The sequence below is a fragment of the Kryptolebias marmoratus genome, linkage group LG21 (genome assembly GCF_001649575.2).
Source record: "Kryptolebias marmoratus isolate JLee-2015 linkage group LG21, ASM164957v2, whole genome shotgun sequence".
Lineage (NCBI taxonomy): Eukaryota > Metazoa > Chordata > Actinopteri > Cyprinodontiformes > Rivulidae > Kryptolebias > Kryptolebias marmoratus.
In genome coordinates this window covers 20,466,479-20,493,954 of record NC_051450.1, presented here as the reverse complement: position 1 = coordinate 20,493,954, position 27,476 = coordinate 20,466,479, and the positions used below count along the sequence as shown (strand labels likewise).

Below are 27,476 nucleotides of genomic sequence, written 5' to 3'. Positions count from 1 at the left end.
AGGGATCCTCCGTGGTTTTGCTGGCAAGCGGCCGTCCTTTCACTGAAACATCTTTTCAGGGCTTTCCACACATTGACTGATCACACAAAATGCACTCTTAATAGAGACAGGAAATGCCACATACAAAAACTTCCTTTCTTTCTAAGTACGGGCTAATATTCAGAGATTAAGCTTTCGTGTTAATTATTTTCATTTTAATTAGTAAATCTTAATTAACAATGAACATTTACCCTTAAAATTTTTTGGCTTCAGAACGAAGGAGGGGGTGAAGAAAGGAGAGAATAAATATGACAATCTTTTTGGGACCTCCGGGCAGGATTACTGATGCAGGCTGCCTTAGTTATTAAACACGTTCTAAATTAAATGCCTCCATGAATTTTGCACAGAAATATATTTTCATAGTTTTGCATGCCAAATGTGACATTTTATATTTCAGATTCATCTCGCTGCAGTAATTTTCAGGAAATGTCATATAAACAAAGATTTTGTCATTTACCAAAAGAAATTACTATGCGTGGTAGGTTTGGCCATTGCTTCTCTCTTTCTATCTTTTTCTTTTTCCCTCTCCCTGCTTTGCCCCCTATTCTGCCTGTGCTAGTTGTTTCAAGTCAGCAAGCCATAAAAAATCTTTATCTCAGTGAAACACAGCAATTTGGGAGATAATCGAATGGTGACTGGGGGGCACAAACGCCAGTCTGAGGAATTATACCACAATCTCCCCTGCATTTACAACCTTCCTCAAAGCCAGTTGTCACCCTGGAAGGAAAGCCCCCGACTGAAGATTCATTACATCTTTAAGCCAGCACGGTGGCATGGCAGGCTCATCCCCAGATGCAGCACAACAGCACACTCCTCCCACAGCTGGTGATGCTACTGCTAAAACTGCACTTCTGCTTTCCTCACTTGGTTCTTTTTTCTCTTTTGCCTTGTTTCCATCTTTTAAGGCTTCATTTTCCACCTACTTATACTCCTTCAGCTGAAGACACCCCTCATACACAGTCGGAAAGCATATTTTTGCACGCTAAAGGAAAACAATGTGGCTGCATAGTTAGTATACTCAAGCCTTTGAAATTATTAGTGCCAGCGTGTGCCTCTGTGAAGACATGCGTACACAGAAATGAATTAAAAAACAAGAAAATAGCAGCTTTTAATTTTCCATTCTCTCTCAAGTCCCATTCAATACAGGATTTCACTTAATTACATCATTTGGCTGTATATTTTTAGAAAATAAAACTTGTCTTTTTTAATGATTTGTAAACAACTCAGCATCAATATCTTCTCCCATGAAACCACACTCTTAGAGAGCATGTCACATTCTGTTTATACATTTCCTTTTTTCTGTCCTTGTTTCTCAGTATACCGTCACTGCAGTTTAAGGGCCATAATGCGGAAGTGGAGCATTCTGGGAGCTCTGTTACCTGGCCTAATTTGGCCATTGCTTCCTGTTGACCTTCCCCAAACACTCTGAGTGACTGGTTTTACATGGTTTTGCTGCAATGCACACAGGTATGGCAAGCTGTTTGTATATTTAAGCAGTTCCTTTGATATCAAATATTATTTTTGCGACTCCTTTTTTGCATTAGCAGAACAAGAGTCCTCACTAGTTGATTTTTTTCATGCACTAGTAGACCACTGTACCAAACTAGTCAACAACTGTGTCACACAAGTTAATCAGTAAGCATAAAAATCCTTATATGTTAATTAGTCAACACAAATTATGCTTACTATTTAACTAGTGATTGACAAATATGGGCACAAGTCAACTAGTGCTACCTAAAAACTTAACTAGTTGAATAGTAAACTAAAATGCTCACTAGTCGACACCTTTTTGACCTCATCAGGTACTATAACTAGTGCAGCTACAAAATGTCAACTAGTCATCTAGTGCAGCAAAAATATTGAAATTTTGTGAGTGTTTTGTCCTTACTAGTTAACTAATCAACATTTTAGGTGCACCAGTCAACTAGTTGACATTTTGTAGCTGCACTAGTTAACTGATGAGGACAAACATATCGAATAGTGAGCATTTTAGAGTTTAGTAGTTGACTCGTTAAACTTTTAAGTTGCACTAGTCAACTGGTGCCCATCTTTGACAGTCACTAATTGACTAGTAGGCATAAACTGTGCTTACTAGAAGAAGAAGTTAACTTATATGATGTAAACTAGTTTGGTGCAGTCACCAACGAGTGCATTAAAAAGCCAAGTAGTTGGGACTTTTGGGCTACTAGTGAGACTAAATGGCTGACTTCAGTCATACAAAAGTGCTACCAGTTGGCAACAAAATGTAACTGGTAAGGTTGTTTGTGGAACTGGTTCACCAAAGTGTTGAACTAGTGAAACCAAATTTCCAGCTAGTGCAATCTAGTAGCGAAGTCGTGGGTGAAAATGATGGTTTATAACAAGGATGAGGATTAAATACACAAATGGCTTGCCATACAAAACACTTATATGACACACACACAAGTGTGAGAGGCTAACTCTGTTAACTGCCACCTGCATTTTGGACCCTCTGTTGTTCCACTCTGTAGCCAACAGCAGCTCAATCTAATAACACCACAACAAAACACTTTCCACTGGGTCTCTCTCTCTCTCTCTCTCTCTCTCTCTCTCTCTCAGTGTGTCTCCCTGTGCCTTTCCTCTGTGTCTTTCTCTTCCTGCCTTTCAATCTTATCAGTGGTAATGTAATAAGCGGTTGCTTCGCTCTGTCTCCTCGCCACCTCTCTTAATTCCTCAAAATAAAGCAATATCACAGGGGCCCTGGCCTGCCTGGGTCTGGGGATAAGATGCTTGTTAAAGGAAGGATAATTCAGCAAATAAATGCACCGCATCAAAGACAGCCACTGGATCTTTCTTTCTTTTCTCTCCCTCCTCTCTGTTTGCCTATCAAAAGTATTACACGTGCCTTCATCAGTTCACAACAAGGCACAATGTGCTTCCTAATGCAATTACTCAAACCCCATTAAATCAGAAACAGTGGAAACAAATGAATTACACATTTGTTACCAAAACTACAAGTCAGCTCTGTGTCTGTTCTTTTATTTTTTTAAAATTTTTTTGTTCATAGGCATGGGGAGCAAAAAGTGAAATCATTTCTCATTCAATTTCAGGCAGATGTAGCCCTGGGTGATGCAAAGAAAGTCTCCCATGTCTAATAGCCACCCACTATTGATATCAGAAAGAATTTACAGGGTTCAAGGCTGTCAGAGGAGGTCATCTCGCTAAACTCCAAACCACATTCATCTGACAGGGCTGGTGTCCGACTCCCACCCACCCACAACGCAGCCCGGCTCAACACAAAATGCTGATGTATACAGTAGTTTCTTGATTTTATCATATCAGCCAGCGTGGTAGTCCATAATTACTAAAAACTTAAACATGCTAAGCTGATTGCCCGCAGGGTTCTCGCCACAAGATGTGATGTCTGACTAAAGTGGATGGAGCAAGAATTGATGCACCTCCGAGCTCAATGACACGGACAGATTTATGTGCCCTGGAGCCATATTACCCACAATGCAATGCCTGCCAACAGGAGAAGCCTTTGCAGAGGACATATGAATCTCGAATGTCAGTGGGAATACAAATGGTTTTTCACACAATTAATAATTACAGTCATGTGACATCAATTTTACAAATGGAAAGAAATAGAAAAGGAGCTGTATTTACCCCTGAAACAGTGTGTTCAGCCTCGGTTGTTGTCTTATTGCTTATTGCAGAATCTTTCTTACAGAGAGATTGAGGATTTTAAAATTGAAATTAGGAGGCCCCCTAATTTATACATATCAATTAATGTGTTTAGTATGTCATGCAAATCATTTTAGGGACTACTTTTAATTTACATTTTCTTCTTTAGATCTGGCAAAACTGATTCATTCACCCATTGGGCAATCAATTTAGTTTGCAATATTTTTGCAACTTTCCAAACAAGCCCAGAAAACTGCAACCCATGACTATCAATATTTTAAAGTAAATTTACAGAAAAACTTGCCCAGAGTTGCTTGTAGGAAGTAGACATAACAAATGTTACAGGTACAGAAGTGTTACAGGTAGGTGACGCTGCTATTTGCACTTCCAAATACCATAGAAATCTATGTAAATAAACCTGCAATGGTAAAATGTTTATATTTTTTTCCATTTAAATAACTTTAAATCAATACAATACGCTGGGCCTTACCTCACTGTTGCCTCTGAAGAAGGCCATTAGTCTTCCCTTCCTGCTTGCCCACTCTCTCCTTTTCTGGGTTCCCTTCTGAGCAAGTTGCTAAAAATACATGCAAATACAAATGCACACTTTCTATGGATGCCACTTCATGAGACAGTACAGTGAACCATAATAGCAGAATTAGGCATGAGGAGTAACTGTAATGCAATCTCCAGGCAATCGATACCAAGCCAGACCCTAAAGACATGTAGCGTTTGATGGGTATTCCTGCCAGTTTTACATTCAGTCAGCACATTTTCTTTCCCCATTCAGATGCATTGATGCTGCTAAGTGACAGTGTGTTCCTGCCTTTGTATGGCAGAATAGAGAAAGAAGAAAAACAGCTATAATTTTTAAAATAGATGGGAAATCTCTGGTGGATAATGTACTTTCATTCAGAGGTGGGTGTGGAAAGACAACACATATATATTCTATTAGAATACCATAACACTGATCCCAGCACAGCCAAGTAGATTCTACTGATTATCCAGTTTTGAGAAGATGAGTCAACTGTTGCAGTGACTTCCAAGTAACATTGAAACACTGTTGTGCATTTTTTTCCAAATTACATGTGCTTTCTATTCATGTAATTCATGTCTTTTCAAATCAGATTATAGCTAAAAATACAGTGAATGCTTCTTGTTCACATATGCATTAATGTCTGTGATTCCTTGCTATCTAGATTTCCCAAGACAATGGCAACTCAATGTTTCCAATCCACTCCCATTCCTCTTCAGACTGGGAGAATACAAACATAAAACACTTCTTTTTCTTTCAGCAAAGCATCTTAAAGCTAGTTTGCTAAATTCTTATTCCCCTGCTGAAAAAATAATATGTTGTCATGCTCTATTTTTCTCTGAAAAGACCATAAGAGTGGTAAAGAACCAAGGAAATTCAGCTTCTGTCAGAGACAAATATGCATAATAATACACAACAAAGTTAAAAGGCAGAATAAAGCAGTCTCTGCAGATAAATTAATTGTGTGAGAATATTGAATGTGGCACAGAAGAGAGTTGAAATCCATGCACCAATTTTAAACCGAGGATGAATGAGTAATCTAACCTCTGAAATACCTTGAATCCGTGTTAAACAAAAAGAAATTTCACAGCTGAGATTTATACCATCTTCCATGTAAATGAGTGCAAACATTTTTTAGAGCTTATAGAACGAGAGAGAACTGAAGCCCAACATGAAATAAAAGAAAGAACAAAAGTATGTCACACAAGCCGACATCTGAACAGACAAAAACAGACAAATGTACATGCACACACTCTGTGTCCATTAGCCAGAGAACTGATACACAGCATAATGGACATGGCTGATGTGCTGGTGAATATGGGATGATGACACAGATATTCCTCTTTGTAGCCCTGACCTGCTGCAGTGAAAGGCTGCCAAGCGTGATCATGTCAGGCCGCACACGCTCCCTCAGCTGCTGGGCGTAGCAGGGGATCACTTCCTCAGCTGTCCCCGCTGCAAAAAATAGCTCATGGCAGCAAAAACCTTGTAACATTTAACTAAATTTAAATATTACTATAACATTGTGTATTCATTATTTGATCTTTTAGATAAAAAAAGGATGTGGAGTCAAATTAGCTTTGTGAAGCAAAAATATCCCCCAATAAAAGCTCTAATATTGTTATCACATAGCAAACAATATTGCACACACTTTATATCATAAACACAGCACATGTTATTGTACATAAAAAAGATTTAAATGGTAAAACTAGACTAACGCAATGGCTGCATGCCTGCACAAGAAATCAATCGATGAACCAAATAAAAGGATAGAATTACTTTTTACAGTGTTCTCTCTGCCCATTACCATCCTCCCTGCTTGGAGTCCAGCCTCTCTTCCCAGGCAAACACTCCCCTCAGCCTGGGTTTTGGCGAGGGTTTGGGTCTGGGAGGGCCCTGAGCCTGAGGCATCACCACCACTGTGGAGCAGCAGTCGCCGCTGAAGCACCAGATCACCCGCCTTCACCTCCAACACCTCCTCATCCCGGGAGGCTTGCAGTGTACCTGGAAAGATACGCATCAGTGAGTATGTGCACACACACACACCAACCTATAAACACACACAGATGAATGTGCATTCACAAACATCAGCACATGCATTCACATGCTGATGGATGAGCATACTTAAAAGAAATGCACAGAGATGTGTATTTCTGTACAGACAGATATACTAAAACAGCAACTGAGAAAAACAGACAAGGTAAATTCAAAAAGGCATTTTCATGAACCTAAGCGAGGCAGAACTGGAGTTCTTAAAAAACAAACAAAAAAATGTTATAAAAAGTTTATAATTACACAAACATGAATTTTATATTTTAGTATGACAATAGAATAAGCTCTAAAATTTAGAGCAAATAATGGAAAATTAAATCTGAGTGACAGAAACAATCAGGTCTGACTAAAGAGGACATTAGAGTGAAACTTCTTTGTGTTTTTGTTTGTTTTTGATGCAGTGAAAGCCTATTACAGAAAATGTGTTTGTTTTTATATAGAATAGGGATGTAAAAAGTCTTATCTCACTAAACAAGACGAGATGAGATACGTTTAACATTATTTTTAAGAAAAAAAGATAATATGAAAAAATAAATTCTGATAAATTTGTCTGAAAGTCTGAGTTGTGGTAACTTTCCGGGGTGACTGAAGTTAACATTAAAGTAAAACTCAATTGTGTGTTTTCTTATTTATTAATAATACTTTCACCACAGAGAAATGTTGCTCACACCGATGAACACATAATTAAACGGCTTGCGTGGTCAGCTGACGTGAACACTACGATCAGATTTCGTCAATACTTTACATCAAAGTTTGAATTAAACAGATTAACGAGGGGTTCAAACCTTATTTTTCTAGCTTCAAAGCACACAAGTCAACATGGGAACTCAGCACTAAGGGTTCTGTTTTAAATAAATGTGCAACACAGACTCTTCCTCTCAGCACATAGCTGCAGAGGCTACATGACTACAATGGGGGAAGCAGCTTCCACAACAAGGTCCTTTGTTTGAATTGCTGCCACACAAACAATTTAAAGTGCTGGGAACATGTTAAGTGTCATTTTTTTTCTCTTGGTTCATGATGATAATTCCTGTGACGTTTTAATCTTGCAAGATTTCATACCACGAGATCTTGTTACACCCCTTCCATAAAATGTCTCTAGAAAAAGCTTGTGAATTTTCTCTATCCTGCTTGCTGCCTTTTTAAAGTATTAGTGTTGCCTTTTTAGTAGAAAGTATTCTTTTAGTGTGTGGATTCAACACGTGCAGTCCAGGATGCTTTAAAGCCAAAATTGTTGTCGCCGCTTAATGCTTTTTGTGTAGAAGTTCATATCAAGGCCTAGCGCCTTGCAGAAAACTTGAATAAATAGTGCCAGTTTTGTGTTCCCTGAGTCTATGCAAATTAAATCAGCAGCTGATAATCTTAGACAGAGGGGATTTCTCCAAACTCTTTGTCTAGAAAAACACAAAACAAAACAAAGAAACATCTACAGAACTGGTCATTGTCCTTTTCAATTTAACTTTATCTTATTTGTCCTCCTGGTTGTGAAATATATGAATCTTTGCAGTGGGCTGTAGAATAAAAAAACAAAGCCTGAGAAGCAGTTGCTAAACATCAGGATCAGCTCTGACAAACAGAAATCCTGCTCTGCCACAGTAAAGAACACTTGCAGCTTGTACCTATGGGAGGCAACCGTACAACTACATAAGGTAATTGTTTTGAAGTCTATTGTAGCTTAGTGAAGTGCTAACTGGCAGTTGCACTCCAGCACGAGGGTACAGGCGCTCTCCCTCTCTTTTCCTGTCACACTTGCCTTCACTGTCTCTCAGCCTATTGCGTGGAATTTTTAATCCAAGATCCTCTTTACATTCTCTGTGGGATTTTATGAACATTCCAAGACAATGAATAGGGCCACTAATCTCGGTGGTACAGCTAAATCCAAAACAATAGCGAATAATGCAAGCCTGCTCAGTTCTAGCATGTTGAAGCGGGCCTAAACTCATCACTTGTGCTCCGGAATTACAACGGAGGTGTGCATCATGTCAACAGGATCTGGTACAACTGTCTTCACCGAGAACAATGCTGAGCTTTATCCATCCCAGTGTTGCCTCCATGTGTTGAAATGAAACTGAGCTAATGAGAAAAGGCACGCCTACTGCCAGACAATGGCTGTGCTTGAAAAACGCCAGTGAGGGTCCATTTCTAGTTTATTCTTTGTTCCACGACAGCACTGCTTTCAGTGTAGCATCTCATCTTTGTCTGACTTTAAGTGTAGTATCAAATTTGTTTAGTTTTAGCATATTTATAGCCTGCAGCTGAAAGCAAAGGCGGGCAATATATATATATAAATATATATATTTTTATCCGTGCCTGTGTGTGTTCATGTGTCTGTCTGTTACCAAAATATCTCATGAACCACTGGACAAATTTGAATGAAACTTGAAAGTAAGCATTGGATGTACATCTACAACTGATTTACATTCGGAGTCAGCTTGATTTAAGATGGCTGCTACAGCCATCTAAATTTAAAAACACTGAAAGAGCTATAATTCAGTGAATTTTACAGATATTGAGCTAAAATAGTAGTTGAGACTGATCTCAGAAACATATTAGGAGTACTAACAGATTTGTTTAAATTGTGTTAATAACAATTCAAGATAACCATCACAACCAGCTGGCAAAAGATTTGGTTATAAAGCGGTCAGTTGTTTGATATATCATGGACCAGTGGATGAATTTTAATGAAATTTTCATGTTTTGTATTTTTTCTACATATACCAGCATATAGTGAAGTTTGAAATTATTTGAATGAACAAGAAAACAAAATATTTCAATCAAAATCAAAAAAACTGAGCAGAGTGACTTGGCTTTTTAATAACTGAATAGTAAAATAATAGTACATACCAGGTATGTTTACAAATGTATCATCTTCATCCAGCAATGCAGCCATTTTTTCAAAAAGTCTGTTCTCATCTGCATTTAATATTCCTGGAAATAAAAGTAAACAAATTAACTTTTTATATATTTTCAACAGAGCTAGAAACTCTCATACAGTTAAACATTTCTGAACTTTAAAATTACTTTCAACTTATCAGACAAGTCAATATGAAGCACATCTTAGCATGCAAACCTGAGATAATAGCTATAGCAGAGGAGGGTGAAAATGGAGTGGATGCAGACGGAGTAATGAAATAGAAGCATTACCATGCCTGTTAGCTGGCCTGTCATCATGTGATGAGATTTGATTTGGTGAATCCTTTGATATTACAAGGCAGTGATATCCAAAAGATACAGGTGAAAATGGCTACTCCATTAATAGCCAGGTTTCATTATAACATGTATATTACTTGGCTCCCAAGAGCTCGCTTTTAATGGGCCTACTTTAGGAGGGGTCTGCAAACTATTGATATGGCTCTGAGTGTGTCTTCTGACTGGGGAGAGGAAATGTTACGGCAAAATGAAAACTGACCAACGATACATGACCTTCATCAATGACAACGAGTTGGGTAGCCAATCTAGGAGTGCCATCGCTTGGTGTATTTACATAGAATGTCCCGCCATCACAAATGGCAGCCTGCTACTGGTGATCTCTCTCACCCCTCTTTAATGAACCGAGGAGAACCATTATGACAGAGAATGGCGTACTTAATTCCAGCTCATCTTCAGCGCTGACCCCAGCCATCCCGCATTGCCTTGGGTCTGTCTGCTCTGCCGACAATGGGTCAAAGTAATTTTGGGCACGTTCATTTCCTTTGGAAAGTGAGAGAGGGGGGTGATTGGGGGAAAAAAACGAAGGGTTGAGTGATGGAGAGGAGGAGGTGGGTTTGGGAAGGGAAGGAGGGAATTGTACAGGTTTAGGTTAGTGGTTATTAGAAGCACATGAAGCACAATTTTAATTTTGAAACTCACACTGTCGAAGGGCAGTGGCAGAGGCAGGTACCAGATAAGGCAAGATGAGACAGGAGTTCAGAGACAGAAAGAGAGAGAGAGAAGTGGGGAAAAAAAAGACTGCTGGGCTTCTTAGAGCACCTCTCTATGGCCTGCAGTGCTCTGGGGCCTAATTAGCATGCCGCAAAAGGTCAAGGCAGGCAATCTCTTAAATACGACTGCCATATGTTTGCAATGTTCAAAAGGAACTAATGAGAAAGTCTACAAGCCTGGAAGTACCTGGAATTTCAAAGACAATACTTTCTAAATACTCTGAGGTCAGCAGCCTAAAGGACCAGGCAAGTTTGGAGGAGCAGATCCAAAGGAAAAATAACCCCTTAGCTCATGTCTCATTGACTTCTTATTAGCAATCACTGACCTATGGGTATCAAGTCTGCTCCACACAGTTTATGGGAATCAAATTACTTCAGGGCCCTTTCTATTAAGAGTACACACCACCAAGCAGCTTTCTTAACCCCAAATCATTCTCATTACAAGCCTTGAATATTTCACTCCGATCTAAATTGCTTTACTTGCATTTCTCAGGATGTGAGGCTAAAAAAATGCACGGTGCATTAAATCATGTTATATATTCCACACAAGGGCTGCCTTTATACGAGTCTGAGGGTGTCGGGGCTCGGATGTTTGAAAATCTGAGAAAGTGTGTTTGGATAGGAGCACCGCTGCCCAAAAAAGTTCACCGGGATTTATTTTTTTAAATGAAATATGAAATATCTGCACGAGGTTTTCACACCCTGTTCACACTGAAAGTTAAACACTCTGGCTGAAATAGTTATTAACTGAGAGGCAGCCGTATGACTCTTCAATGGCACCATAAATTGACTGTGAAATTCACATGTTAAATCCTTCTACACTGTTAGCAGCGAGTTTGAACAATTTCTCCACAAATAGCTCTGAGGTTATGAAACCCTTTTTTCAAATACAAATTTGCATAATGGTAGCAGCTTCGTGAATCGCCTTTTGAGTCATAGCTGTGATTTACCTAAATAGTCTGGCTGCCCTCTAATTCATCCCTCTAATGAAAATTTCAATTATATGTTCTTACATGCACAATATCAGTATTTCTTGCCAGCCGGAGATACAGTTAACTGAGACTCAAAGATAATGACACATTCTTGGAAATGTCAGTTTTACAAAAAAAAAAAAAAGAAAAGAGGAACAACCTGAGCAGCTTTGGGATGTGTCAATGTTGCTTCAAAAATAACAAAACTGATAATAAAGCTTATATTAAAAATACTATGGGTGTTTTAAATGTAAGTGCAAGATATTTTTTTTAATTTATACATATTAATCTTTCACAGAAATTGGATTGAATATTGCTGTAATGCTTTTAAAACAAACACGCTTCCCTAAAAGTCTACACATCTGAAAACACATCCCACTGTGTGACCATATAAAATAAAACACGTGCTTTTATTAATGTTGCTTATTACCTCTTATGTCATATGATTTCTTTAACATTTTGACTTGTTGGACATTTCAACAACACAATAAAAAGATAAAAAAACAGCAGTTTAAGTACACAGGTTTTGTTAAGCTGATAAACACTTTTTTGTATGTTAAATAAAGGAATTAAATCATTGAAATATCTGCCTTGTTTTTCTTATTATTTCATGTTTAGTGTGCATATTGAATAAAATGAAATTGAAAATTAAATGTTTGCACATTTTATAGACCTGGGGTCTGCAACCTGAGGCTCTGGAGCCACAGTTGGTCCCTCTGCAGCAGTTCCTTGTTGATTTGATCAAAGCTAACATGGGACTGAATAATATTTAATTTTATAGCCATGATAGGAAAACAATAGAAAAAATATGGAAAGAATTTAAAGCAACTGACTAAAAAACTTAAATAAAAGTTTAAGTAAAAAAAACTCTCTCCTGTAATAAGAGGAAACGTATCAAGGCACAATTAAATATCCAACAAACCTGCTAAGAAAATGTTTATATTTGTAATAAGTTTAGTCTTATTGTTTGTACTAATACAAAAAATACTAATTGACAACACATCTTTATAGATTTTTCATTTCATTTCATTTCTCCTGTGCATACAATTACATTGACAATAATGTTAATAATTACTAGCCATTAGGAGCTAAAGCAAACTAAGCCACATTAAATCAGGAATCTAAAATGTGACTCATTCCTGAGAAAACTGGCACGCTCGCAACCTTGAACGCATCCTAATTTACCATCCCATTCCTCAAGAGTTCTCCCTGACATACTGAATTATAAGGGGGCATATTCGTATGCCTGATTGGCCTTGAGCCGTGTTTCGGGGGTGTTGTGAGTGAGTACACCACACAGACAGCGGATCGGCTCCGTAACGCAGTAGCATATGTAAATGCACTCTCCTATGACTCCAGCCCACCACAAGGCATGTAGCCGAGAGTGGGAGTCAAGGCTGATTGTGTCGAGGGTACTTCTAGATAGAGATAGAACACCCACTACTGTAAGCGTTCTCCGGCGGAAGAGGAAGAAGTTATTCGAGGGCTGCTCGTTTGGACACACTTGCTTTGGAATGCCAGGACCAAGGGCTCCTCAGATGGTGAGAGAGCACACGAGAAAGCAAGAGGAAGCGAGAGAAAGGTTAGATCAGGAACACATCTACTGTCAACAGATTTGAGCCTAATGAAGAATGAAGCTTCACCTCTTTCCTTGGCAGGGGCTTGCAGCTCCAATTTTTTTTGGTGAGCTGCAAGGGTGCTATCTGGCCTGTCACCTCGCATTTTTCTCCCCAGCCAACTCGGAGAAACGGAAAGCTCAGTGCTTCCTCCTCCTCCACTGAAAGCTGGATTTTCTATGCCCACTACAGTCGCTCCCTCTTCTCCTCCTGATAAAATAAGCAGAAACATAAATGGGAAAAAAAACAGTGACATGTAGGCCAATACAAACAGCTAGGTCATAAAAAACAACCATATTTATTAACAACAAAATTCTGCTGATGATTCCTCCTGCTTCTGAATGTTCAAGCACATCCTCCTCAAATGATACTAAAATACAATTAGGTTAAAATTAAATCAGAATCTTGCAGGAGGAGGATAAAAAAAGAGGAGAAGAAGAAATGATTAAAATAATTACAAATTGCGCCCTGACAAGCAAGAGCAAAATTTAGCCCAAAGCCATTTGTCTGTAATTAGTTAATTAATCCTTACACAAATTATGAGCAATAACTCATCAAGCAGGACTCACCCATCAGAAATTCAGCCGACTTGGATTTCTTCTGCTTAGGTTGCTGCAGAGCCTTCTGCTGTAACTTCTGGAGGGAAATTGTTAAATGAATAAATTAGCTGCAGAATGAAGATCATCATTTATGATCCGCAACTAACGCAGTATTTTAAATATGGGACGACACTGAAATGTCATTTAATTTACATCGCTGCTAAAGGGGTCAAGCACTAATTGAACAACAGGAGTGGAAAAGAATTTAATCATAAATAGATAAGAAAAGTTGACGTGAATGTGTAATGAAGGTCATATTAAAATACTTCCTCTGTGTTCCTAAAATGAATGGGCAACAACACTTTCTCCTGGAATAATGTGCATTTTTGCACATATTGTGCGAGACGACAGACTTGGAGCGTTCTTCTCAGTACTTCACTATAAATGATTGTTTTTGCGTTCTGAACAGTATTTTACTGTAATGCAGGAAGCGAGGCTACTGTAAAATGTGTATATAGTATATTACTGGAAACTACAATGGATTGTGGGAAAATGTACGTTCTCTTTTGTAAATCAGTCCACAAAAACAAAGATGACGGTGAAAAACTGGCCAATGGCAAGAAAGATTTCTTTTCTTTCTTTTTCCTAAAGAGGTGGTAAAAAAAGAACAAATTTATCCACTACCTACAAAACTGAGCAACGTTTCTATCATAGTTTCATGTAGATACGAGTTAACAATACAGTAATGTCACTATAAATCAAAATATAGTCATAATACAATAAATGAAAATACAGTAAGGGTACTGTAAAATAAAACACAGTAATAGTGCTGTAAATAGTCCAGGCCACCCTTGAAAAAGAGATCTGTTATCTCAGTGGTGCCTGGTTGAATAAAGGTTAATAAATAATGAAAAATAAAGATAAATATGGCGCTGATAGTGTAAATGAAAGTATGGCACTGTACCCTGCTTGCATCCTGCTGCCAGTAAGTTACTGTAAAGTTTACAGCAACCTTTTTAAAAGTGATCCATTTACATGAATTTAAAAAACCCTTAAAGGAGAGATGAGGATTCTGTTTTATTTACACCATATTGACTAAAACTTTTGCTTCACTCATTACATCCACATGCATGATAAATGCAATTTGCTTTAATTTTTTGGGGCATTGTAGGTGGTCTTTGCTGACAGAAAATGAATAGAAAAGAAGGAAGGAACATAAGAGATCAGTTTCTTTGAAATGAGGAATATGTGAAACAAACTGCGTTCCCACATTTCTCTAATTTCTGCAGCTGAGCAGAACAATGCAACAAAAAATCTGACGTAAAAAACATAAGAAGTTGTTTTTATTGTTACTGATATGTTTACATATGAATGCGCTGTATAAAAGAGTTCTGTTGCTCAAAGCGTATGGAGCCTTTTAAGCATTATTTTATGCAGATTTCAGTGATGAACTGTGCTCATGCCCATGAACAGCATGTATTTGTATACAATATTTAATTTCAAAGGCAAAATCAAGGGGCAGAATGTTTGGCAGGGCGGGGGGGCTTATTTCTGTTTTAAATGACAGAGCAATTAAAATAGCAGAAGACTCCTTCCAGACCAATCTGGTGAGAGGGTTTTTGTAAATCTGTTTTTACATTCAACAAGCCCTACAGCAAGACATTCATTTATACCACTGAGATTAATGCTTATCTAATTGTAACTTATTTAAAAACCATTTTCGTTTCGACTGGGTACCAATCATTTTCTGTGACTTGTACATGCAATGTTGTACCAAAGATGAGAGACAAATTTGTCATTTGTGGCGAGTGTTTCTCTGTCTTTTTCCATTTTTTTAAAATTCTCCCGATGATCACAACTTTGAGCAAAAATCCAATATTCTTTGTGTCCTTATGCCAATTAGGAAACTCTCTGCAAGAATATGGGAAAATAAAGATGCAGTTTAATAATCTGAAAATAGATAAATACATTTACTGTTTGCTATTAATAGTATTGAACCATTTAAACAGTCTAATATTGCAAACTAAAATAGTGAATTCAACAATTTTCATTAAACTGAAAAACTCACAAGTTCAGAAAAGCCACATTTCCTCCTCATAAAGAGATTTTTCTAGTAAACTAAGCAAGTTATTCACTATCGACCAAAACAATAAAAATAAAAAAGTACATGTATGTATATTTATATGCATGTATGCATTTATTTAAATTTAAAATACCTTTTTTATTCATCAAGTTAGCATTGTTCTCCCAGAGACAAACTGGACTTTAAAGTTTGAAAGGTTTTGTAAAAATAAAAAATAGAAAGAAAGAATGAAAGAAAGAACATTTTCCATAAGAGGAAAAGAATTGATAAGAAGTACAGTCCATACACCTCAGGCTTGATGCCTCTGGTTACTGTCACTAAAGATCGACTCTAAACACCACCAAGTAAACCTCTTTGTCTTGAGCATTAAGAGAAAATATATGGTTCTCATTTTGCTCTCCAGACCCTCGCTGATATTGACAACATCCTCAGTTCATGTGAAGACCTTTTCCTGAGATGCCATAAGTGGATGGAACATGCAGATGTTGCACTTCTAAAATGATAACGAGGATTTAATCCTGAGGAAAAAAAGTGTCACGAAGGTTTGTGAAATCAACTGGATGTTCGGAGGCAGAAATGACTCCTCAAACACAACAGTTGTGATGACTGCAGTGTAACTTTCCCCAGAGCAGTTTAAATTTTCCTATGTATTACCATAATACCATACAGAAATATACTGAATTCATGGCGCTGAGTTATAACCATGTTGCCAAGATATTTGGGTCTAATATAAAATTTACAAGACATGAGATGTAACACATCAGTCCCTGAGATCATCTGTCATTTGAAGACATCTACACATGTTAAATGCACTCCCCATTTCTCACAATGTGTATTTTACAGACAATATGAGAAAAAGAAACAATTTATAAGTGGTGCCAAAAGAAATTCATGACTTATTTTCTTTTCTTTCCTTTTAAATGTGATTGTTGTCAAAAGGAATAGAGCACAATGCCTTGTTCAGTTCTTGTTACATTCAAAGGCATAGCTAGAAGGGCTTGGGGAAGACCGCTTGCTGCTAGGGGCTGGTGGGCACAGACCAGCTAGAAAGTGAATTTTGCATACTGTACGGATCATCGCCCAGTTCAGCCCAGTCACATTGAATCTGCCATCAACCAATTGTGCTTCATGAAACCGTCAACCCTCATTTACGTCTGCCTGTTTTCCTCCCCACACAGCTGTAAACAAGGCCCCGGCTCAGAGCCGTCTTCCTCTGTCCCAGTGTGAGCCGCCTGCCAGGGGAGAGCAGACAGCAGAAACCCGTCCTCACCAAGACACTCTGAGCTACCATTTCCAGACAAGCACCCGGTGCACGGGGTGAGAGTTTTTCTGGAAGTGACAAAAAGTTTTCTCAGGCTTGACACAGATGTCCCTGCACAAGTCTGGTCTTTGGCTTGTGTTTGTTCTTTGCTGAAGTTTCCTATCAAAATCGGCACAGCTTGAACATTAAACTATTGTTAAAAAAATATATATTTGTATCAAAATATAAATATATGTAAATGCATAGCATATGTAAAATTCTTATTTATGTTTGTACAGATGAAATAATGCAAAAACATAAAAGAAGATTAGACTAAATACTATGCAAACTGAAAGTAGCATTACTTGAAGGAATGCATATCAGTCACTATCTTGCATGACAAAGTTTTCAATAAAATTGTTGTGTGATTTGTTTGCACTTGAAACATGTGATGGAAATGACTGTCAACAACAACCACAACAACTTTTAGCTCAATATCAATAAAATTTGTTGTGTTAAAGACATTTTAAATTTCCTTAGGTCAGTTTGATGTGATGGCCATCTTGAATTGGATTAACTTCAAAAGTCCTAGATGTTCGCCCAGTTACGTTCTGAGAGTTTCATTAAGATTTGCCCAGTATTTCATGAGATATTTTGCAAACAGACAGACTTAGAAGAGTCCAATAGTTAATGATCTGTTTCAAAAACAGATCTTGTGCAATCAGTTCGCACTTGGAGTATGTGTTGAGAAGTTCTCCCGGCTACTACCACACCAACCGTTGGCTCATTGTTTGTAAAATAACAAAGTTATAGCCTTCTTTATGTTTACTAAGATAAGTTGGCTGTGGTACCCATCTTGAATTGGGTCACCTACAGAAAATTATTCAGTTGTAGATTTGCATTCAGTGATTACTTACTAAAAGATCCATTAAAATCCTTCAGTAGTTCATGAGATATTTTGCTAACAGACAAAGACAATTACCTCGTTCACCATTAAAGCTGGGTGATAATAAATTCATGAAAGGCAATTATATTTGAAAGTTAAAGAAGTCTGATATTAAATAACATAACAAAAGTGGCTATATCAATGAAATGTCATAATAATAATAATGAAGACATCTTCAAAGCATCTTCATTTAAATGACCAAAGATAAGGTTAGCATTTAGTTTCAAAGACCTACAAAGGCTGTTCTAGCATTAAAACGTGAAAGCTTCTTAATTTATAGAGCAGTCTTATATATGCACGGTAATTGTAAGCCACCAAACAGTTTCTTCCAAACAACAACTGCGTCAGTGGGTGCAGACAGAAAACATAATTAGTATTCAAGCTTAATTAATCTATGCTGGCCCCCTTTAAGTCAATGAGTCAATTATTTATGCATGTGTGCTCCTTTGATGCTAACAGATTATGTATGTTGCTGGAAAAATCCTTGAAAAATGACTTTGAAAACTTTCTACCATAAAATGTCACTACAAGCTTTTTGCTGTGGCTTTGTTTCAGTGAAGGCCGTGACAGCTTTATGGGCATATAAAGCCCCTGTGATTTTTTTTTTAACAAAATCACCATGCCACATATTGTAATTCCAGTCAGTAATACATTGACATTTCAGTGCTTAAAATACAACCCCGATTCTGAAAAAGTTGGGACGTTGTGTAAAATATAAATAAAAACTAAATGCGATGAATTGCAAATTTTATAAAACCATTTATTTTCACAATGAAACATAGTAAACATCAAATGCTGAAACTAAGTAACTGTATTATTTTTAGGGGAACAAAAGCAAGTTGGTTTTGTTTTCTATATGCAGCAACCCATCTTTAAAAAGTTGGGACAGGGCCATTACAGGCCCCTCTTCTTTGAACATCAGTCAGTAAACATGTAGGAACTGAGGAGAGCAGCTGCTGAGGTTTTTGGAGAGAAGTGTTGTCCCATTTTGGTCTGATGGAGGACTAGCTGTTCAGCAGTCCCTTCTTTGCTGGATTTTTTGTTTCACAGTGCATCAAATGTTTTCAGTTGGTGAACGATCTAGACTGCAGGCGGACCAGTTCAGCACCCAGACTCTTCTACCATAACACACTGGTTGGTCCTTCAACACATCAGTATGGAGGACATGTCTGTGGTTTCCAAAAACAATTTCAAATATCAATTCATCTGACCTCAGAACAGTTCTCCTCTTTGGTCCAGAGAAGACGGCAGCGTTTCTGGATGGTGTTCACATCTGGCTTCTTCTTTGCCTGATAGAGCTTTAAGCAGCATTTGTGGAAGGCACGGTGAACTGTGTTTACAGACAATGATCTGTTAAAGTGTTCCTGAGTCCATGCAGTGATGTCCAGAATATAATCAGTCCTGTCTCTAATGCAGTGGCCCTGAAGGCCCGAAGATCAAAACCATCCAATATTGACTTTCAGTCCAGAGATTTCTCCAGAATCTTCAAATCATTTGATGATATTAACTGTAGATGATGGGAGATTCAAAGTCTCCCCAGTTTCCCATTGTGGAACATTATTGTGCAATTGATCCAATAATTTTAGGTGAACCTCTGCCAGTCTTTACTTCTGAGAGATTCCTTTTCAAAATGCTCTTTTTTTCACCCAGTTCACCTACTGACCTGTTGCCAATTAACCAAATTTGTTGCAAAATGCTGCACCAGCTGTTTCTTATTTGTATCACTTACTTTTACAGCATTTTGTTGCCCTGTCCAAACTTTTTTGAGATTTGTCGTTGCTGTCTTGTTCAAAATTACTTTATTCTTTCTTAGAAATTCTATAATTTTTCAGATGAAACTTTTGATATGTTTACTATATTCCATTGTGTGGAAAATATGAGGTTTGCAAATAATTGTATTCTGTTTTTATTTACATTTTACGTACCAACTTTTTCAGAGTAAAGGCTGTAAAAAACAGACAATGTAAATCAGGCAAATATGTAGTTTTTGTGTGTCCTAATCCATGGAATGGAAATCTAACACAGGTCGGATCAAGGTCTTTCCTGGGATCATGGGAATTCCTTGGGATTTTCAAGAGCCTTTTTGTTTGTACCCTTGAGAACCAGGCACTGGCCTCTGCACCCTGCAATCCCCTATTGAGAACCCAGAGGCAGCGTGGAGGAATGCTAAATGTCAACGGTCATCCTGTACCAGCACCTTTGGAGAGATGGAGAGACTGAGGTGCAACTTTTGTCCTCCTTGATTTCAGCTACATTGTTATGAGGACCAGAAGTGAAACTGCACTCACACTGCCGAATGTGTCCATCTTCATAAAAGATCATCAGCTGAGCCTGATCCTCCAGCAACAGCAAAATCTGAAAAAAAAAATAGGAAAAAATATAATGTTTCTAAAGAAATAATACAAATCAATGCTTCTGTCTAAACTGACTGACATTATCAAAAACTGCTAAATCCAAGTTTGCAGGCAATATTATGACTTACAGTGCTGCACAGCAATGTTTCCAAGTATTTCGCTATATTTTCTTCTTTTCTTTCCTGCTTGTATGTTTAAAAATTGTTATCTCTGCAATGCATCGTAGATAATAAACCACAACAAACGACATTTATTTTCAGAGATAACAAATTATTTGCCCTGATTATTCAAACAGTTTATTCATTTTCATCTGATACAGCATCATTTGGTAGTTTTTTTATCATCTTTTTCCTGTGGTAATTCACATGGCTTGCACAAGTTTCTGCTGAAATAGCAAAACAAACCCCGGGCAAAATGTGAAAGATTATCCCGTACCATGCGAGCTCGGGTGAAATGCCACACTTTTTCACACTGAACACTGCTCCGCTGGGTGTGATTGAAAAACATGTAAAGCTATTGAATCTGTGCTTTGTATATGTGAGGGAAAATGAGTGTTGTAACAAGTGGGCCAGTGTTTTTGTAATTGTTTCAAATTACACCCGACGTAATAACTCAGTGAAAGCAGAGCCGGTGTGCGGTCCGTTTACATTAACCAGGCAAAGACCACAGGATATCCGTGCACCTTATCATGGACTCCAAAAAAAAAAAAGGTGATATGTAAACAACTGTGGAGACTAAAACTCTTTACTTCCAGCTGTCATTGTTTGTGTCCAATGGTACTTATCAGCAGAGGAAGGATAATACTTTTAGAGGTACTTTATAGCATTTTCTTTACATGTGTGTTTTATTAAATTAGACGCCCTAACATCCCTGTTTTTAATTTGCCTAACTATTTTTCTTTATTGCTTAAAGAAATGTGTGTGTGCCTTTGCGTGTGTGTGAGTGTTTTACACATGTTGTAAAATCCTGATGCTGTGAGAAGTCTATTAGTTGTTAAAGCTGCACGCCTCCTGCCAAATACGGACTCACTAAACAGCAAGGTTGCCAAAACTATTGTGAACCGCATAAATGACTGATTGCCTTTTCTGCTTGAGGTTCGTGCTTCCTGTCAAAAGCCATATGCGGATAGAAAACCCCCTGAAGTCCATCAGAATGCAATGCGCTTACTGGATTTGAGTTAGTCCCAATTGGATGAGACAAACATGCACAAGTTCACCGCTGAGTGGAAGAATTTAATGTGGCTTTTGAACAAAACACATATGCAAACAGATACAGCAACCAGAATGAAAAAAAATAAACAAAATTCACATGAAGGCAACATGTCAGAGACAAGATATTAAGAAGACTGCACTGTTCAGTTGCTGCTGTTCTGAATTTTGGAGCTAAAATGTTTCTGCTTTTAAAGCAACCTCCGGTTGATTTGGTCTACACAAACTATGATCTCTAGACACCAAAAGGCAAAGCTGGACAGCAATGGTTTTGCTTATGTCTTTGTGTGACTGTTATCAAAGTACCTCATTAAGCACTGGACGATCTTTAATGAAACGTGTATAAAATAATCACTGAATGTACAACTATAATGCATTAACCTTTGGAGTTAACCCAATCAAAGATGGCTGCCACAGCCAACTGACATGAAAAAAACACAATAAAATCCAGTTAATTTCACTAATATGGATCGACAGTTTGGTGTGGTAGTAGAATTATACCGAAACCCAACATATTTTTTGAAACCTTCAGAAAATAATCATTGGATGTACCTCTACAAATGATTAACTTTTAGGTCCAACACAACTGAACATGGCTAACTGACTGAAAACGCAAAAAATGGTTTTAATTAAGTCAGTTTTTACAGATAAATGCTACTCATTATGCAAAGTTTTTGTCTGTCTGTTAGCAAAATATGTCATGAATCACTGGAGGGATTTAAATGAAACTTTCAGAAACCAAACATTATATGTGCATCTTCAACTTATCAACTTTTGGAGTCAGTGCAACTCAAGATGGCTACAGCCAACTGACCTTAGAAAATACAAAGGTGGCTGTAATTCAGTCAGTTTTGCAGATATTGTGCTAAAATTGATAGTAGCTGTCACAATTTACAGTCTGTTGGTGACATTTAGCAAAATCAAATGAGATGGCACATATTGTTATCTTCAAGTTTTAACTAAAACAACTACGAGATTTAGTTTAAATCTCTAGCACGAAAGGCAGAAGTTGATATACATTTGCTAAAGGAATGCTTGGCCTTTATTTATTTATTTATTTTATTGTATTTGTCTAACCTAACCCACAAACTCTTAATCTTTTCTATCATTGAAAAGACATACTTTGCACCGTATACATGATTGTTCACATGAAGATTTTTTTTATTTAAAGGCTGCTAAAAGTAAACAAAGGAAATGTTGCTTATGTAGAAAACTACAGAAAGATAAAAAAAAGTTTCACATGTAGTTTTTTGATCCATCTCACTGTTTTGTCCTGAGAATGACCATCTCTTCTGTCATCTCATGAGCTGAACTCAATCAAGCCTTAATCCAGACTGACAGTTTGATCTGTGGTTCACCACACACGGCACTTCCCCTTTTATATGGCATAGTGCGACCTGACATTCTTTTTCTTTTACATGCACACGGATCAGGGATGTAACTCAATAGTCACAGAGGGACAGGGCATCGTGCAGCAAATATTCTCTGCTGCACGACGGACAGAGGCCTTTTCTTATTGTTTGACAACAACCAGTTCTCCACAGAAAGGAGAGTTCTCACATCCGACCTTGTATAGAAAAAGGGTATAGTTTCCTTCTAGTTAAGGAATTTTACATGTATATTTGCTTTAAGTAGACTCTTATCTTCTCTTCTCTTCTGTGTAAAGTAAAGTGAGTAACATGCAGTAACTGTGCTAAGTTTTCAAGTTTGTTGCATTTACTTTATAAAAAAATTGCAGTCTTGCTCAGGAAAATGTTAAGCCTTTCTCTGACTGTTTTTCACCATCAGGATTCATTACATTATTATTGCAATCTATAGTAAAAATCAGCACATTAAATTGGTGCCTGTATAACTATACATGTTGCTAGTTCTTAAGATTTAAAGGAATGTTACCTTGTGAATTTCTGATAGTTCCCTTTCCGTGGTCAGCTTCTCTTCAGTCGTCAGGGTGACAGTGACATGGCTCCTACAACACACTCCACAGATGGTGTCAGGTGACCTCCTCATGTTCACTTTCACTGTGCTGAAACACAAGTACAGTACTGTGCAAAAGTCTTTAGTCATCCCTTATTTCTAGCCACATTGCTTCCAAGAAACCAGACGTTTTTGTAAACTTTTAGAATGGTCATGAGCAGCCTACCTACCTGCAGCTGCCTGTTGCCTGTAACCTTGGGTCCACACTGTACAACACTGTTGTATCTAGACAAAACAGACAGATTTAACCAACAAGTTTAGCAAAAAGCTCAAAATTTATATTGGATTTTCAGGAACATTTTTACTGACAGCCTGTCCCAAAAAGCACTATTTGTTCCAATTCCTTTAGTAGACTTTATTAAATATATAAATGACAACACTACACACTTTGGCATGTGGTAAACGATGATTTGATGGATGATGCATTCCTCAGGTCCTGTCAGATCTTTGGAAATTTTGTCCTGTTTTTTTAAAAACACAACTTTCAGATTGTCTATCTGCTAGAAATGGCTTAATTGAGGTCCGACACTTGTCAGTTTGTTTGCACATTTTTTAAGCACATGTCATTGTCATGGTCAAGTACAAGTAATGGACTGAAAGCAAGTAGTAAGGCAGCAAAACTAAAGAAAAACTTAGCAAAACCTTCACAAAGCTGGACTGAGACCACTTTAAACAATTATAAGAAAGTCTAGCTCTTTGGAAGCTATGTCTATAAAAAAAATTTTTAAAAAAAGTTGTTATAGCAGCTAATAATAAAATAAAAAAGTGAATCATGTAGTGCTGGGACTTATGGCTCTTTTCTGCGAACCAGCTCACTTGGCTCATACTTATGATAATTTCGTCTACCAGATGGTGTTACTATTTTAGTGTTTGTGTTTTTACCTATTTATTGACAGTGAATTGTCAATGGGGATTGTTGCAAAGTGAGATGTTTACTTACAGTTTCACCAGAACAGACACTTGAAGCATAACACATATTACCACTAATATCCCCTTGAAACAATTCTTGAGCTAAAGCAGACACTTGAAGTGTCTGTGTCTGTTCTGCTACCATTTTTTTTCAGCTACCGGGAGAACTGACTGCATTGTCATCTTCCAGTCTTGATTACAATTAACTTCCCCAAACTGAAGGTAAACCACTCACGGTGCTTTGTTAACATCTGTTATACGGTATATGACACGTCCAACCAAAGTACCCACATGCATAATTTATGGGAAGCTGCAAACAAACCTATTTCTCAGCTGAACACGGCCAAACAAGCTTTACAGCTGCTGTGAAGAATGGGCCAGTCTGCCCATTCATGTTTGGCATAACACATATTACCACTAATATCCCCTTGAAACAATTCTTGAGCTAAAGCTAATGGTTCCTTCACAACAACCAACCAGACTGCTTTATTTATGACTGCAAAGCCATTAGGCCATTGGTGGCCTTTTCAGCTGAGTAAGAGAGATAGCTCATACGTACCAGCGATGAATAGTGCTAATATTTTGGGACTCTGGAATATAATATTTTATTTTAATTTGATTCTGTGCCTCTTACCAGCTAAATATATAAACTAAAGAAACAGGATTGTTGGTAAAATAATTGTTAAATGAAAAAATGTCTTAGTATTTGGAAACAGAACATGTAGTGAAGTCCCTCAAGGGTCTGTTCTTGGGCCTACATTATTTTACATTTTGTTTATGTCTTGTTGTGTTTTTTTGTATTTTTAAATAGCAATATGGACCTTTTAACACTGTATATGATTTCACACTAATAAATGAATTACAAATTCAATCTAAAAATTTGAACAGCCACTATTCGCATTCAGGTGACCTCACTGTTGCAATCTCTCTTAGATTATCAAACAAAGCTGAAAACAATCAAGATTTAATAAACCACAACAATTCATCATTATTACACATTTTAATCTGTTCAGTGCAACCATGGGTCCTTACAGCACCTATAATACAAACCACTGAGATCTATTTTTTTCTCATTAAGCTGGTTAAATGTAATCTAAATAAGATTTTCACTGATTCAGACCTCCCATTTTCTGCCAAAGCTGTCGTTGATCATTTATGCGATTAAACAGAGACCTAAATCTCCATCTTATCCAATTAATTTTCAGTGCAGGCATGAGAGTGGCTAATGATGTTATCTTACCTAATTAACCTGTATAGGGATTCAACTCCAGGACAGGGGATTGTTCATCCTTCATCCAAGTGTTCATTATTATCATTATAATCATTATCATAAAGGAGCTAACTTATGATGTTGGCCATTCCACCACCATTAATCTAGATTGAATCTTTTTTTTTTCCTTTCTTTTTGGGGGAGAGGGATCCTTTGGGGTCATTTTTAATTATCACTAAAAAGATGTGAATTTACGAAAGCTGAGGAAGTTCAGTTGTGGTCACAGCAATAACTGGATTCCCATGACTCCATGCTACATAAATGTGATTTAGCTGTATATGACTGGGGATGACATTCTGATGTCTAAAGGACCCCTGCACACTGAGAAATGATCCTCACACTTTTTCACCAGCTGTCTGATTGAGTGCTGGCTTCAACCTATTAACATTGTATACTTGAAGGAGATCAATAGCCTTCATTGGGCAATGCATCATTGGTTAATCGGATATTGATGAGAGTATTGACATGCACCTAATTAATCTCAGGCCCAGTGCTGGCTTTCATACATTTCTTTAATTATGCACTTCATCATAGACCCTACACATCAGCAAGTTGGTACTTCCTGTTTGACTTTGTCGTGGAGTTAGCTGTCAAGTATCGTGCCTTTGTTTATTTTTTTTAAGATAAACCAAGATGGCTTGACTGTAAATTGCCACAAAGCTGATCACTTTAAAACTTGCAAAATAATAGCAAATGTGCAAATGCATGAGCCATCCCTATTTGGCTTTGATTTATTTTACTTTGTTTTTAAGAAAATAACAAGCTATTTGGTTTGAGCATTGTGGATTTTTTGGCTGGAGGTTGATGATGTCCCGCACTCTGACCTTTGGGCCGTCTGGAGTTCTTAGATCTTTTTCGAGCAGACTCTTCTTTCTCCCGCAGCTCTTTTTGATGTGAGTTGTGTTTTTGTCTTTCTTCTCCTGGTGTATCTCTCACTGCTATGGGGTTTGAGGTTTTCTCTCGGGTAACCCCAGGGTTCGAAGGTGGTGCAACCAGTCTGCAGCGGACATTGGTTGTGTTTTGTTGTGGTGTGTTGTCTTTGGGACTGGGGATGAGGGGATCTTTTTAGCTTGTCACGTCTCCTATATGTAGCATATGGAGTTATAGAGATTCACATGAGTAATTGTCGGGGCTATCTGCCACTTGTGGTTTGGGTTTTTTGGGGGTCTGGCTTGTAGTTTTTAATCACACAGCATGTTTGGGGCTTGTCTTTCAGTCTGCGTTTTTATCTGCCTCTCGTTGGCTTGGCGGTCAGGGTGTGGTGTGTGGTTTCCACGGTGGGCCACTGATGGCAGCTTTGGCATTTCTTTTGGTCTTGGTTGTGTTTGGTGTTTTGTGCAGTGTCTTTGTTGGTGCCCTTTGGAGTTTCTTCTGGGATTTTCTAGTTATTCTGACTATCATGCTGATTTGCGATAACATAAAAAAAAAACACATAAAGTAATGTTGTCCTTGGAGGTAATTCATGTGTAATTAAGGGCCTCCAACTAGATTCAAAAGCCTAAGAGTGACAAGCATAAACTGAGCTTAGGCTAACATTTGAGGCAACCTAACATCTAACATTAATATTGTTTATGTTTATGCTTATCATTGTTTATTTGTTATATAATATTTAAAAGGCTATTTGTTCTCCAATAAAATTTGACGACTGTTACTCATGAAACAGACTTGAAATTTCTTCAATTTAGTACAAAGTACAAATTTGGGGGTTGTATAAAAAAAAAGTGCCTCTTAAATTTGACATTTGCTTGTTGTGAGGCTTGCTGCAGTTTGATTTGTGTGTGTGCAGAGTTCAGTGATCGGACTATGTGAAGAAAGGCTATAAGCTTTATTATGTTAGTCCAAATTCAACATGCTTGCAGTTTTGACACATCTATGTTGATCAGTAGAACTGTAGAGTACCAGTATACAGATGAGAGACAGAAAGAAAAAGGGAGGGAGAGCACCTAAAGGTGACCCTGACTACTGGCATCACCACAGGGCTCCAATAAGCTGCTCCTCAACCTCTGCTCCACAAAGCACAAATCTGCAACTTTTAGCCTGCTGCTGTTGGTTTGATTATTGTTTATAGATACAGCCGAGAATTAAAGCATGGCCCGCAGGCAGCATAATTATTTACAGCTGAAAACTCATATCATTACCAGCATGCTCCTAATTGCCAGAAGTAATATCAATGTTAGT

The 27,476-nt window shown here is 37.7% G+C and overlaps 1 protein-coding gene across 1 annotated transcript in view; it reads right to left on the bottom strand.

Moving 5' to 3' along the window:
* ofcc1 (orofacial cleft 1 candidate 1) overlaps positions 1-23,345 on the bottom strand; it is an 86,524-nt gene extending 63,179 nt beyond the window's left edge. The window contains exons 1-10 of the mRNA XM_037973332.1: positions 23,290-23,345; positions 23,039-23,168; positions 19,872-19,938; positions 13,345-13,411; positions 12,803-12,985; positions 9,854-9,958; positions 9,113-9,196; positions 5,996-6,220; positions 5,574-5,671; positions 4,172-4,258 (exon numbers count right to left, since the gene is read on the bottom strand). Of these exons, the coding sequence (XP_037829260.1) occupies positions 4,172-4,258; positions 5,574-5,671; positions 5,996-6,220; positions 9,113-9,196; positions 9,854-9,958; positions 12,803-12,985; positions 13,345-13,411; positions 19,872-19,895 (873 nt within the window). The 5' untranslated portion in view covers positions 19,896-19,938; positions 23,039-23,168; positions 23,290-23,345. The remainder of the gene's footprint in view (positions 1-4,171; positions 4,259-5,573; positions 5,672-5,995; positions 6,221-9,112; positions 9,197-9,853; positions 9,959-12,802; positions 12,986-13,344; positions 13,412-19,871; positions 19,939-23,038; positions 23,169-23,289) is intronic.
* Positions 23,346-27,476: the final 4,131 nt, after the last annotated feature.